The sequence below is a fragment of the Amblyraja radiata genome, chromosome 10, assembly GCF_010909765.2.
Source record: "Amblyraja radiata isolate CabotCenter1 chromosome 10, sAmbRad1.1.pri, whole genome shotgun sequence".
Lineage (NCBI taxonomy): Eukaryota > Metazoa > Chordata > Chondrichthyes > Rajiformes > Rajidae > Amblyraja > Amblyraja radiata.
The window spans coordinates 10,868,699-10,882,286 of record NC_045965.1 but is presented as its reverse complement, the minus strand read 5'-3'; the positions used below and the strand labels follow the sequence as shown (position 1 = coordinate 10,882,286).

At 45.2% G+C, this 13,588-nt stretch overlaps 1 protein-coding gene across 2 annotated transcripts; it reads left to right on the top strand.

Annotated features, from left to right (window-relative positions):
• The first annotated feature begins 2,073 nt into the window (after nt 1-2,073).
• LOC116977509 (regulator of G-protein signaling 21-like) lies at nt 2,074-11,408 on the top strand. 2 transcript variants are annotated; one of them, XM_033028006.1, is made up of 5 exons: nt 2,074-2,339; nt 3,616-3,726; nt 4,695-4,756; nt 4,860-5,026; nt 10,193-11,408. In XM_033028006.1, the coding sequence occupies exons 1-5, from the start codon at nt 2,194-2,196 to the stop codon at nt 10,379-10,381; spliced, it is 675 nt and encodes a 224-aa protein (XP_032883897.1). In that variant the 5' UTR covers nt 2,074-2,193; the 3' UTR covers nt 10,382-11,408. The 2 variants fall into 2 exon arrangements, with proteins under 2 accessions (XP_032883897.1, XP_032883898.1); XM_033028007.1 differs by lacking the exon at nt 2,074-2,339 and adding an exon at nt 3,297-3,406.
• Nucleotides 11,409-13,588: the final 2,180 nt, after the last annotated feature.

The following is a 13,588-nucleotide window of genomic DNA, read 5'->3' as shown; positions in this document are numbered from 1 at the left end:
ACAAACACAAACACATACATAAACACATGTACAAAGACACACAAACACTCGCGCACATACACGAACACAAACACACACATAAACTGACACACGTACCCACCCACAAACACTCGCGCGCATGCACAAACACAAACACACACATAAAAGCACATTAACACATGCACAAAGACACACATGAACACACACACACAAACACACATTCATAATCACGGAGGCAACACACGCATGCGCACACACACGCATGCGCACATGGATGACAGAATCTTCCAGCTTTGCCGACTTTAAGGCTGGCGTTAAATCAGCCTAACATGTTTTCCGGTCCAGCACTGGGTGTTGGCCTCTGCCTCGCAGAGTCAGTGCCATGTGACTGCTCAAAGTCTTCATTTGTTCTCCTGTGTGATAGATAAACAAACGCACAATAACCAGGTCCTGACCTCGGGTGCTGTCTGTGTGGAGCCTGCATGTTCTTCCTGTGACCATGTGGGTTTCCTTTGTGGGAACTACTTTGCATCCAGGTCCCCAAGACGTGCAGGCCAGTAGTCTAATCGATGACTGTAAGTTGCCCCGTGTGTGGGTGGGCTGTGGGAATAGAGGGTGAGGGCTCACAGGCTCACAACGTATAGGAGTAGAATTAGGTCATTCTTCACATTGATCCCACCATTCAATCATGGCTGATCTCTGCCACCTAATCCCATTGTCCTGCCTTTTCCCCATAACCCTCGACAGCCGTTATAATCAAGAACTTATCTATTTCTGCCTTAAAAATATCCACTGACTTGGCCTCCACAGCCCTCTGTGGCAATGAGTTCCACAGATTAACTACCCTCTGACAAACGAGGTTCCTCCTCACCTCCTTGTTAAAAGAGCGTCCTTTAATTCTGAGGTTGTGACCTCTGGTCCTAGACTCTCCCATCAGTGGAGACATCTTCTCCACATCCACTATCTATGCCTTTCATTATTCTGTAAGTTTCAATGAGGTCTCCCATCAATTTTCTAAACTCCAGCGAGTAGCGGCCCAGTGCTGTTAAATGGTCGCATGATATAAGCACGGGAATGGGAATGGGAATGATTAGGTTACGTAGACTGGATTGTCCAAATGGCCGCCATTTATGTTGCAGGAAAATGTGGAAATCCTGCTAGTGGCAATTTTCTTTTCCAGATAGGAAGGTGTTAGTACACATTAACATTTCACGATACGATATTGGTTGCCGTAATTGAATAGAATTTTAACTTTGGTTTGGTTTAGTTTAGGTTAATGTAGTTTAGAGATACGGCGTGGAAACAAGCCCTTCGGCCCAACGCGTCTGCCCTGACCAGCAGCCACCCGTACACCAGCACTATTCTACACACTAGGGACAATTTACAGAAGCCAATTAACCTACAAACTTGCACGTCTTTGGCATGTGGGAGGAAACTGGAGCACCCGGATGAAACCCACATGGTCACAGAGAGAACACATGGGTGCAATGAATGGGCTGCCAGAGGAGATACTTGAGGCAGGTACTATCGCAGCATTTAAGAAACGTTTAGACAGGTACACAGATAGGACAGGTTTAGAGGGATTTGGGCCAAATGCAGGTAGGTGGGACTAGTGTAGATGGGGTATGTTGGTCAGTGTGGGCATGCTGGGCTGAAGGGCCCGTTTCACCACTATACGACTGTAGAACTCTAGCTCAAGCTTCAAGATTTCTAGCAATTGTGAAATGAAAGTTTAATGAATGTTGCATCAATATCTAGCCACATTATCAGCCTCACCAAACGCTACGGTGAGTTTTTCACATACATGCTAAATGCTCTTACGACATCGACCCCTAACGTTCACCCGGCATCGATTCAGAAGCTGCAGCAAAAACATCCCAAGCAAACATGATGCAAATGGTCGGCCTGTTGCACTTCTGACAAAGAGCAACGTAAAAAGTGACTATTTGCATGATCTTGAGATACCGAGGGTGTTTGAACTGAGAATCAGAGTGCAGCGTTACATGCGCACTATGTTGCCGCTTGGTTGAGCAACCACGTCAAGAAGGGTTCAGTAGACACACACTTCCTCTTTTTTGTGGTGCGAGTTCTAGACAAGCGAGTACAAGCAGTACTTTCCCACTAAACCCCCACAACCCACCCCTCGACCATCATGGGCCCTGCCTATATATCTAGCCCAGAACGTGAGAGAAGGCAGCACTTACCGAACAACACATGAAGCAGTGCCTACTAAATCAACCATTGCACACCAACCAGACAGACATGCCCGAACTCATGCTGTGTCAGAGCTCATCAACCAAAGAGAAAGACATCAATGACTGCAGAACCAAAGTGGCTGAGAAAAAGAAAGCAAAGGACCTGTAAGCATTCTCATCTTTCTCTTAAGGTAGACTCAAAATGCTGGAGTAACTCGGACTGAGACTGAGAGTCAGGGGAGAGGGAGAGGCAGAGATATGGAAGGGTAAGGTGTGATAACGAAGCATCAAAGGGGATGCAGCTCAAGGAAAATGTCGAATAGATCATTGTTCGCTGGGGGAAGGTGACAACGAAGCATGCACAGATAAAATGTTATCAAGGGGACAGTCAGACTGGTCGGAGAACTAGGAAGGGGGAGGGACGGAGAGAGAGGGAAAGCAAGGGTTACTTGAAGCTAGAGAAGTCTATATTCATACCACTGGTTGTCTCAGTGAGAGAACCCTCTAAGTTGCAACTTTGTTTGTAGAGTTGCTGACTCGCCGTTGCTTTCCAATCTGTACATTTTCAATCAAAGAAACTAGAGGTATGTACAGGTGCAGGACAAATCAGAGCTGGGACCAATGACCAAGGAGAGGTGGAGCCCACAATGGTCCATTGTCGGCTGTGGGCGAGGTGATAACGAAGGGATACAGACAGTGAAACTAGCATAGGCACAAGCTAAATATTTAATCTCAATGCCACATGAGAATCTGACGTGCACTGATCCAGTTAAACTAGGGGAGAACACATTTGTCTGAAACAAAGCAAGGAAAGGTTAGATGTTTCGTCACTAAATGAGCGTTAATTTTGTGAGCTGATATTTCTGGTGAACATTTCAGCACTTGTTAAAATGACGTAAAGCAGAAGGGTGAGTATAATGTAGATAATAATGGGGCCAGACCTTCCTCGTAAATACATTGCTGCTCATTGTGTTGATCAGAATATGGAAATATCACACTCTTAGCTGAGATCAAAAATGGAAAATGAATGCAAATTATTGCAAGGGAATAACTGGGCGTCAGCAAAACTCAAATCAACTCCAACGAACACACGCTATCTATAAAGCTGAGTGTGGTGTTGTTAGTCAATCGATAGCTCGGGACATTTCAACAGCACCTCGACTGGTGCAAACTCACTCTATTACGCCACTTATTTCCTTCATGAGTTTGTCTTTTATGCAGACTTTCTTTTGGTAAATTCTATCTGATCGTGTCGCGGCATCGGTCTTAACAGATATGTTATTAATATTTGAGTAAAGCAATGCTAAAAATAATTTGTAAAAATCCTATTACCAGCTCTTCGGTTGTTCTACCAGAGGTTCTTTATGCTTCAGGTACTACAGTTGTTTAGTTAAAAGTAAGAGTGCTAACACTGGCGTTTCTTTTTTGCATGTTGCCTCAGTGCCAAAGATCTCAAGAATCGTCTGTTTTCCATACTACTGAATTCTGAGCCTCATCATCCTGCAATTAGTTTTTTATCCAACATGACAGGAAATCTCGACCTGTCCATGGGGTAAGTGCTATCTCTCTCGTTGCGTTTTAACAGGCATTTTCTAAATGTTATCACGAACTAAAAGTTAAATGCACTTCATGCAATCGGGCTGCAGCTTGCAAAATGAAAGCCGGGGCAGAATTGGAGTTTCATCGTTGGTGGAATATTCACGATATTACCAGCAAGTAGTTCATAGGCAAAATCAATAAGCTTAGTACTCCAGTAGAAACAAGGAACTGCAGACTCTGGTTGACGGGAAAGGACACAAAGTGCTGGAGTACCATCAGTCTGAAGAAGAGTCCCAACCCGAAACGTCACCAAGCCATGTTTTCCAGAGTTGCTGCCTGGCCCATTGTTACTCCAGCACTTGTGTCCTTTTTTTTGTAAACCAGAATCAACAGTTCCTTTTTATTACTTCAGATACATCAGTCTGAAGAAGGGTCACGACCCGAAACGTCACCTATCCAACTTCTCCAGAGTTGCTGCCTGGGCCATTGTTACTCCAGCACTTGTGTCCTTTCTTTTGTAAACCAGAATCTACAGTTCCTTTTTATTACTTCAGATACATCAGTCTGAAGAAGGATCACGACCCAAAACGTCACCTGTCCAACTTCTCCAGAGTTGCTGCCTGGCCCATTGTTACTCCAGCACTTTGTGTCCTTTAGCGGAATACTACAGTATTTGTAAAGTTGATTTGAAGTAACTGTACAACTTTCAGTACAAATTAGCTATCTTAAAGAATTGAAATTTGAGTTGAATTTAGGAATGAACTAACAAATTCATTTCTGTTTACACCGAAGATGGACACAAAATGCTGGAGTAACTCAACGGGACAGGCAACATCGCCGGAGAGAAGGAATGGGTGACGTTTTGGGTCGAGGCCCTTCTTCGTCTGATCTTCCTTCTCTTCAGAGATGCTGCCTGTCCCACTGAGTTACTCCAGCATTTTGTGTCTGTGTTACTAATTCATTTGCTTCTGTTTTACGCAGCCTGACTCTTGAAGAGGCAACGCAATGGTCCAAGTCGCTGGACGTCCTTCTTGCTGACCCACGTGAGTGAATCTGTTCCCACTCTGACCTCGTACGCTTGCTGCCATTCATTTCTGCTCGGTGTGTTTGAGCCCAAATCTAAATGGATGTCTTCTCCTCCTGAAGGTGGTGTCGCAGCGTTTAGAGCTTTCCTCAAGTCGGAGTTCAGCGAGGAGAACATTGATTTCTGGCTGGTCTGTGAGGATTACAAGAAAACCAAGTCTACGGATAAACTAGGCTCCAAGGCCCAGCACATCTTCAGAGAGTTCATCAGGAGTGATGCCCCGAAGCAAGTGAGTGTTTTATACTCAACAGCCTCTGATCTGAAATATACAAATAGATAGAAACAAGGAACTGCGGATTCCGGGTTAATTTACAGGAAGACGCAAAATGCTGGAGTTAAGCCCCTGTCCCACTTTCCTGAGTTACTCACAAATGTTCCCGAGTTTTCCCCTTGATTCAAACTCGGAGATGCCAGTCGTAGGTACTCGGGGCTTTTATTTTACTCATGGACATTTTTCAACATGCTGAAAAAACGTCCCGACTTACCTGATGCCCCGAGTACCTACGGCTGGCATTACGAGCCGCTACGAAATATCTACAGACTCCTACGGACTCGCTACGGACATTCTCCGAGTTTGAATCAAGGGGAAAACTCGGGTGAATTCGTGAGTAACTCGGGAAAGTGGGACACGGGGCTTAACTCAGCGGGACAGGCAGAGCAATATAGTTGAATCTGAATCTGAATCTCAGAGCACCTCTGGAGAACGTGGATCGTTCTCGGAACGCTTCTTCAGATTGATCAGTTCAGACCTTTCATCTGTCTGAAGAAGGGTCCCGACCCGAAATGTCGCCTACCCACATTCTCCAGAGATACTGCCTGACCCGCCGCGTTACTCCAGCAGTTTGTGTCCTTTTGTGCACAGATAAGTGCACTAGTTCTAATACAGGAAGAGTTCCTACTAAATAATGCTGGGTCTAATACCCTTACTTCTGAAGGGCCTGCTTCCCTGTTGTATGACTCCATGACACTGTATGCCTTTAGATCTAGTGTTTCCTTTGCAAGGCATAGAAAGCCATACAGGACAGAATCAGGCCATTCAGCCCAACTGGTCCATGCCGACTACAATGCTCCATCTAAGCTAGTCCCCATTTGCCCTTGTATGGCCCATATCCCTTAAACCTTTCCTTTCTATATACCTGTCCAGGTGTCTTTGCATTCTTTTACCTGCCTCAACCACCTCCTCTGGCAGCTCGTTCCATACACACACACTACCCTCTGGGTGAAAGAGTCGCCTCTCCTTTGTCCTCTGTGATTTTATTTTACTGCTGCGTTTACATCTTTGCAGCTTGTTATTGCGGTGAAAGCAAAGACCGTCTCTGTAGCCTGGCCAATCCTCAGAAAGATCAAACAAACATCTTTAATAGAGAGGCAAGCAACTGCAGGTGCTGGTGGTGTACAAAAAAGACACAGAGTGCTGGAGTTATTCAGCGGGTCAGGCAGTATCTCTGGAGAACATGGATAGGCGACGTCTCAGGTCGGGACCCTTCTTCAGACGGCTAGTAAACTGGAAGAGAGGAGGGGCAGGACAAAGCCTGGCGTGTGAGAGGTGGATACGGGTGAAGGGGAGTTTTGATAGGCAGATGGTTGGACTAAGGCCAGAGATGAAAGGACAAAAGGTGTGAGATAAGGCTAGAAGAGATGCAAATTGTAAAGCCAAAGTAGGGAATATAGTTGGAAGAGGAATAGGAGATGAGAAATAGGTGCAAAACCAGGTGGATCATAGGGAAAGAGGTGGGGGGTGGGGGGGAGGGGGAGGAGGGGGGTGGATAGAGGCAGGGGGAAGAAGGAAGGGAGGTTTAGGCTAGTTACCTGATATTGGAGAATTCAGTCTTCATACTGTTGGGTTGTAGGCTACACAAATCTTTGATTTTAGACTTTAAGACTTCAGACCTACAGCCCACCGAGCCCAGGCCCCGCCATTGATCACCCCTACACTAGCACCATCCTACACACTGGGGACAATTTACAATTTTACCACGGCCAATTAACCTACAAACCTGTATGTCTTTGGAGTGTGGGAGAAAGCCGGAGCACCCGTAGAAAGATCACAGCGGTCACGGGGAGAACGCACAAACTCCGTACATGCAGCACCCGTAGTCAGGGTTGAACCCGGGTCTCTGGTGCTGTAAGACAACGACTCTATCGCTGCGCCACTGTGCCACCCATAAATGCATTAACAGGCCATATACTCCAGACATGCTGCCTGACTCTCAAAGCTACTCGAAAAATAACTGCAGATGCTGAAAAAAATCTACGGTTGACAAAAATGCTGGAGAAACTCAGCGAGCGAGGCCCATTCCGAATCCGACCTTTCTGTCCTGGGCCTCCTCCATGGCCAGAGTGAGGCCCACCGCAAATTGGAGGAGCAGCACCTCATATTTCGCTTGGACAGTTTACACCCCAGCGGTATGAACATTGACTTCTCCAATTTCAGGTAGTCCCTGCTTTCTCCCTCTTTCCCCTCCCCTTCCCAGCTCTCCCACAGCCCACTGTCTCCGCCTCTTCGTTTCTTCTCCCTGCCCCCCACCCCCACATCAGTCTGAAGAAGGGACACGTATTCCTTCGTTCCATAGATGCTGCCTCACCCGCTGAGTTTCTCCAGCATTTTTGTCTACCAGCACTTTGTGTGTCTTTTTGTATACCAGCATCTGCAGGTCCATAGATTCATTCTCATACAGCATGGAAATATGGGCATTCAGCCCAATTTGCCCATGCCACCGAGATGCCCCATCCACTCGCTTGCATTTGGCCCATATTCCTCTAAACCTTTCCTATCCACGTACCTGTCCAAATGTACTTTAACCTGTTCACTGCCAAGTTTTTTTGTTCAATTTTGCCCTTGAGGTGGTGGCACTGAACCGATTAAACGTTGTTTTAGTTTAGTTTAGTTTAGTTTATTAATGTCACATGTACCGAGAGACAGTGGAAAGTTTTTTGTTGCGTGCTATCCAGTCAACAAAAAGCCTGTACATGATTACAATCGAGCCGTCCACAGCGTACAGATACATGATAAAGTGAATAACGTTTCGCTGTTTCGTGCAAGATAAAGTCCAACAAAGACTGATTAAAGATAGTTTGGTCTCCAATGAGGTAGGCGGATCTCTAAAGAGGACAGTTCAATTGCCTGATAACAGCTGGGAGGAGGAAAGTGTCGCAGCAGCTCGTTGCAGAGGAAGTAGCTGAGGCGGGTGCCATAACGACAATCTGCAGTTCCCTGTTTATTTTAGTTTAGAGATACAGTGCGGAAACAGGCCCTTCGGCCCAACGAGTCCTTGCCGACCAGCAATCCCCCGCACATTAGCACTATCCCACACACTCTAGGGACAATTTTAAATTGATACCAAGTTATTTAACCTACAAACCTGTACGTGTTTGGAGTGTGGGAGGAAACCAAAGATCTCATAGTAAACCCAGGCGGTCACGGAGAGAACGTGCAAACTCCATGCAGACAGCACCCGTAGTCAGGATTGAACCCATGGTCTCTAGTGCTGTAAGCGCTGTAAAGCGGCAACTCTCCTGCTGCGCCACCGTGCAACCCTTGTGTTCATTCAAACTTTGATACAGAGCTGTGTGAGTCAGTGGTGGATCGGTTTACACCAGTCCAAGCCTATTTAATATGGTACAAACCAAAACAGGAGGGCATGCAATGCTTCAGTTACTAGGAAGGCTCAACAACAAAGTTTGTAGGGTAATTGGCTTGGTAAATGTAAAAATTGTTCCTAGTGGGTGTAGGATAGTGTTAATGTACGGGGATCGCTGGTCGGCGCGGACCCAATGGGCCGAAGAGCCTGTTCCCGCGCTGTATCTCTAAACTAATCTAAACTAAACAAAGTGCTGCTCTATCGGCGGCTACACAAATCATCAGATAGGTCGTTTTTTTTTCTATATTTTAAAATTTAGCAGAACTGAAACTGATGACAGTGCGAACACAAAGGGATCTTCGTGACAACACCAGAAATGATGGCACAGGGAAACTCAGCTGTTATGCTGCACAGGGGACCATTAGAACATTAAACATAGAACAGTACAGCACAGCAACAGGCCCTTCGGCCCACAATGTCTGTGCCTAACATGATGCCAAATGAAACTAACCTCATGTGCGTGCACGTGATCCACATCCCTCCATTGTCTGGAGTAACTCAGCGGGTCAGGCAGCATCTCTGGAGAAAAGGAATAGTCGAGACCCTTCTTCAGACTGAGAGGACTTCTTGACCCGAAACGTCACCTATTCCTTTTCTCCAGAGAAGCTGCCTGTCACATCTCCTTTAAATTTCACCCCTCTCACCTTAAACCTATGCCCTCTCGTCTCTGACATTTTCACCGTGGGTAGAACAACATATCCTTATCTATTGAGCACCGTGTTTACAACCTTTGGTGCTGCCGCTGCAGCAAGTAAGAACTTCATTGTTTTGATTCAGGATATATGACAAAAAAAACACCCTTGACTCTTGACTATCTCTGCCTCTCGTCATTTTGTAGACTTCCATCAAGTCTCCTCTCAACCTCTGGCATTCCAGAGAAAACAATCCAAGTCTGTCCAACCCCTCAAGTGTTTAATTGTGAAGAGTCGAGAGTGTTGAAGGGTCTCGACCCGAAACGTCACCAATTCCTTCTCTCCATAGATGCTGCCTCACCCGCTGAGTTACTCCAGCATTTTGCGTCAACCTTCGATTTTACCAGCATTTGCAGTTTTTTCTTAGGTTGTACCGAAAAGGAACAATTACATTTTTTAGGTAGGCAAAAATGCTGGAGAAACTCAGCGGGTGCAGCAGCATCTATGGAGCGAAGGAAATAGGCAACGTTTCGGGCCTACCCAAAACGTTGCCTATTTCCTTCGCTTCATAGATGCTGCTTCACCCGCTGAGTTTCTCCAGCATTTGTGTCTACCTTCGATTTTCCAGCATCTGCAGTTAAGCAAGTTACATTTTTTAGTTTACTTTAGCTCATTACTGTCATGTGTACAGTGAAAAACTAGACACAAAATGCTGGAGTAACTCATTGGGCTATCCAGCATCTCTTGATAGAAGGAATTCCTTCTATCCAGAGATGGTGCCTGTCCGGCTGAGTTACTCCAGCATTTTCTGTCTATCATCATCTGCAGTTCCTTCCGACAGTGAAGAGCTTTTATTTACATGCTGTCCAGTCAAAGAAAAGACTGTACATGAATAGAATGAAGTCGCACACAATGCACAGATACATAGATAAAGGGGACAACATTTTGTGCTAAGATATAACAATGGAAGTGCGATAAAGTCTGCTTAAAGATAGTTGAAATGTCTTGGATTGAGCAGGGTGTTCCTTTTAAGACCAGAAAAGCATTGCCTTTTAAATATGATATAGAGATGAGCACAAGTACTAAACAAATAATAAACCAAATATCTTTTTCTAAATCTAGGTCAATATTGATGGTAATATGCGGGATCTGCTCAGCAGAAATATTCTGATGCCAACTGATTGCTGTTTTGAGGGAGCCCAAAGAATTATCTTCGGTTTGATGGAGAAGGATTCGTACCCGAGGTTTTTAAAATCGGATGTCTATGTAAACCTGATCAACAAGATACAAGCCAACCACAGCCATCGTTAAATGCGGAGTTCTCTGCAACAATAAGGCGATGAGCGCATGGATCACCGAGTCTACATTGCCCGTAGTTGTGAGCGCCACAGCCTTGCGTAGAACTAGAGAGACAATACCAGCCAGGATGCATGAAAATAAAAACACAACAGTGGCACTCAATGTCAACCGTGCCACAGTGAACTCATTCGGAAAAAGAAAGGGCAGGGAATAGTCCCCGACCTCAGTGACTAACACATTTCCAATCGCCATGCATAACTGCAACCCTTCTCACCGAAACCAAGAACGTTTTGCTTTCCTTCACAAGAAGAATTAGAGGGGAAGAAACTGCGACAGATTTGATTTGGAAGCGGGGAAGAATTAATCTCCCTCATTAACATTGACCGTATTTGAAGATGAACTGGGAGATATTTCCTTGGTTTGTCGCCAAGTGGAACAGTTTTAGCCTGGACTGCTTTGTACTGAACTCTATGACAAATTACATAATGTTCTGATACAGAAATAAGGAACTGTGGTGATGAAAGTATTTATTTATTATTGCTGGGGGTTTTTTTTTTGCTAATTTAAAGTAAATAGCTTGGAGTGATGGCATAAGATAGCGAGTCGCAGAATCTTTTAAAATATGCGGCCTTTATTAATGGTTGGACACATCCTCAGTTCATAACAAGCATTTCAGTGACTTGTTAGGCAAGAGTTTTATTTTAACTAGAAAGTTACTGTAAGTATAAGAAGGTTATTTACATTCAAAGCAATGATGGCAACTGTGAAAATATCTTCACTGTTATCACATTAACTGCAACTTGATAGATAGTTTCAATAAGGATAATCCTGACCCACTCACTTGAGTCGGCATGTGTAAGTTCCTGTATTACCTTTATTTAAGTTTTATTAGTCTTTTTACCCATAGAGCTTCCACTTAGAGTCATAGAACTGTACAGCATGGAAACAAGCCCTTCGGCCCATCTATATGCTGCACAGTGGCACAGCTGGTAGAGCCACTGCCTCACGGCGCCAGAGATTTAGTTTCAATCCTGACCTCTGGTACTGTCTCTGTGTGGAGTTTGCACGTTCTCCCTGTGACCGCGCGGGATTCCTCCAGGTGCTCTGGTTTCCTCCCACATCCCGAAGACGCGCGGGTTTGTAGGTTAATTGGCCCTCTGTAAATTACCCCCTGGTGCGTCGGGAGTGGATGAGAAAGTGGGATAACGTGGAACTAGTGTGAACGGGCGATCAGTGGTCGGTGTGGACTCGGTGGGCTGAAGGGCCTGTTTTGATACATGCTGTGTTTCCAAACTAAACTAAACTAAACTTGTCCATGCTAACAGCGGTGTTTAGGCTTTTAGAGAGGCACAGATATACAGGGAATGAAGGGACATGGATTACGTGCAGACAGATAAGAATTGTGTTTGAAGCAGATACGACAGTGATGTTTAAGAGGCTTTTGGACAGGCGCATTGATTTACAGGGAATGGAGAGACATGGGTCATGTACAGGCAGATAAGTGATGATCTTGGCATCATGTTTGGCACAGACATTGTGGGCCGAAGGGCTTGTTCCTGTGTTGTACTCTTCTACGTTCCATACTCTATGAATAGGCTGCACATCTTCTGGGAAAGATGTTGATATTTGTTTGCTCGTGCCCGTGAAGGGATTAAGCAATAAAACATTTTTCTGCTGGAACTAAGAAGCCAGGAGAGCTCACATTTGGTTCAATATTGTTGGGATGTGAGAGGAGGGCTTGGCGTTGACAGGGGGTTAGATTAACGCAGGTAAGGGAGGGGAAAAGGCAAGATGGTTGATGTTTTGCTGTCAGTGAGGGATAAGATGGTCCAGCGAGGGTAGATGGCCGGGCGGGGGAGTTAGAGTAGATAAGGGGAGGAGATAAGTAAAGACGGTTGATGTCTCGCCAGCAGTTAAAGAGATAAAAGTCCAGAGTTACTCCAGCACTTAGTGTCTATCTTTCACATTTTTTCAAGTGTGATTGCATTAGGATGCAGCACAATGATGACAAAGATGCAGCCATTTGCTCAAAGCCTTTGATGTGTTCAGATAGTTACCAACAATACACAGAGGCTCGATATATCTTGGGCCCTCCCTTTCCCGATTAGTCAGTGCACAAACCATACGCGCTGCAGAATGAATGCACACTAAATCGTGACAGGCATTGAATTGAGTATAAAGTTGCGAGAGAAACAGTTTAGTTTCTTGTCACATGTACTGAGGTACAGTGAAAAGATTTTGTTGTCTGCTAACCAGTCAGCGGAAAAACAATACATGATTACAATCAAGCCATCCACAATGTACAGATACATGATAAAGGGAATAACGTGAATAATGTGTTGTGCAAGATAATGTCCAATAAAGACTGATTAACGATAGTTTGGTCTCCAATGAGGTAGGCGCCTCTCTAGAGAGGACGGTTCAATTGTCTGATAATAGCAGGGATGAAATTGTTGCAGCTCGATGCAGAGGAAGCAGTTGAGGCGGGTGCCATAACAACAATCTGCAGTTCCTTGGTTAGTTTAGTTTAGGGATACATCGCGGAGCCCACCGAGTCCGCACCGACCAGCGATCCCCGCACATTAACGCTATGCTACACACTAGGAACAGTTTACATTTATACCAAGTCACTTAACCCACAAACATACAAAACTGCACGTCTCTGGAGTGTGGGAGGAAACCGAAGATCTCGGAAAAATGGACTCGGTCACTGGGAGAACGTACAAACTCCATACAGGCAACATCCATAGTCGGGATCGAACCCAGGTCTCCGGCGCTGCAAGCGCTGTAGGGCAGCAACCCTATCGCTGCGCCACCGTGCCGCCCCTGAGTCCAGATTTTCTTTTTCATTCAAACTTTGATACAGAGCTGTGTGAGTCAGTGGTGGATCGGTTTACACCAGTCCAAGCCTATTTAATATGGTACAAACCAAGACAGGAGAGCATGCAATGCTTGAGTTACTAGGAAGGCTCAACAACAAAGTGCTGCTCTATCGACGGCAACACAAATCATCATGCCAGGTTAATAATAAGGTTTCATACAAGTTAAAGCCGGTAAAGCCTGATCAAAGATAGTCCGAGGGTCTCCAATGAGGTAGTTAGTAGCTCAGCACTGCTCTCACGCTGTTGGTAGGATTTCAGTTGCCTGAAAACAGCAAAAATGATGTTGTGAAAATAAATGATATTTATAACGTGATGTGTTGCTCCATTCTACATTTCT

What these genes read in the sequence shown, in the direction of transcription:
- LOC116977509 (XM_033028006.1), top strand. Translation starts at nt 2,194, where the DNA reads ATGAAGCAGTGCCTACTAAATCAACCATTGCACACCAACCAGACAGAC. An exon ending in AAAAAGAAAGCAAAGGACCT is followed by an intron (nt 2,340 to 3,615) that starts GTAAGCATTCTC and finishes ATGTTGCCTCAG; the next exon opens with TGCCAAAGATCTCAAGAATC. An exon ending in CGTCCTTCTTGCTGACCCAC is followed by an intron (nt 4,757 to 4,859) that starts GTGAGTGAATCT and finishes CTCCTCCTGAAG; the next exon opens with GTGGTGTCGCAGCGTTTAGA.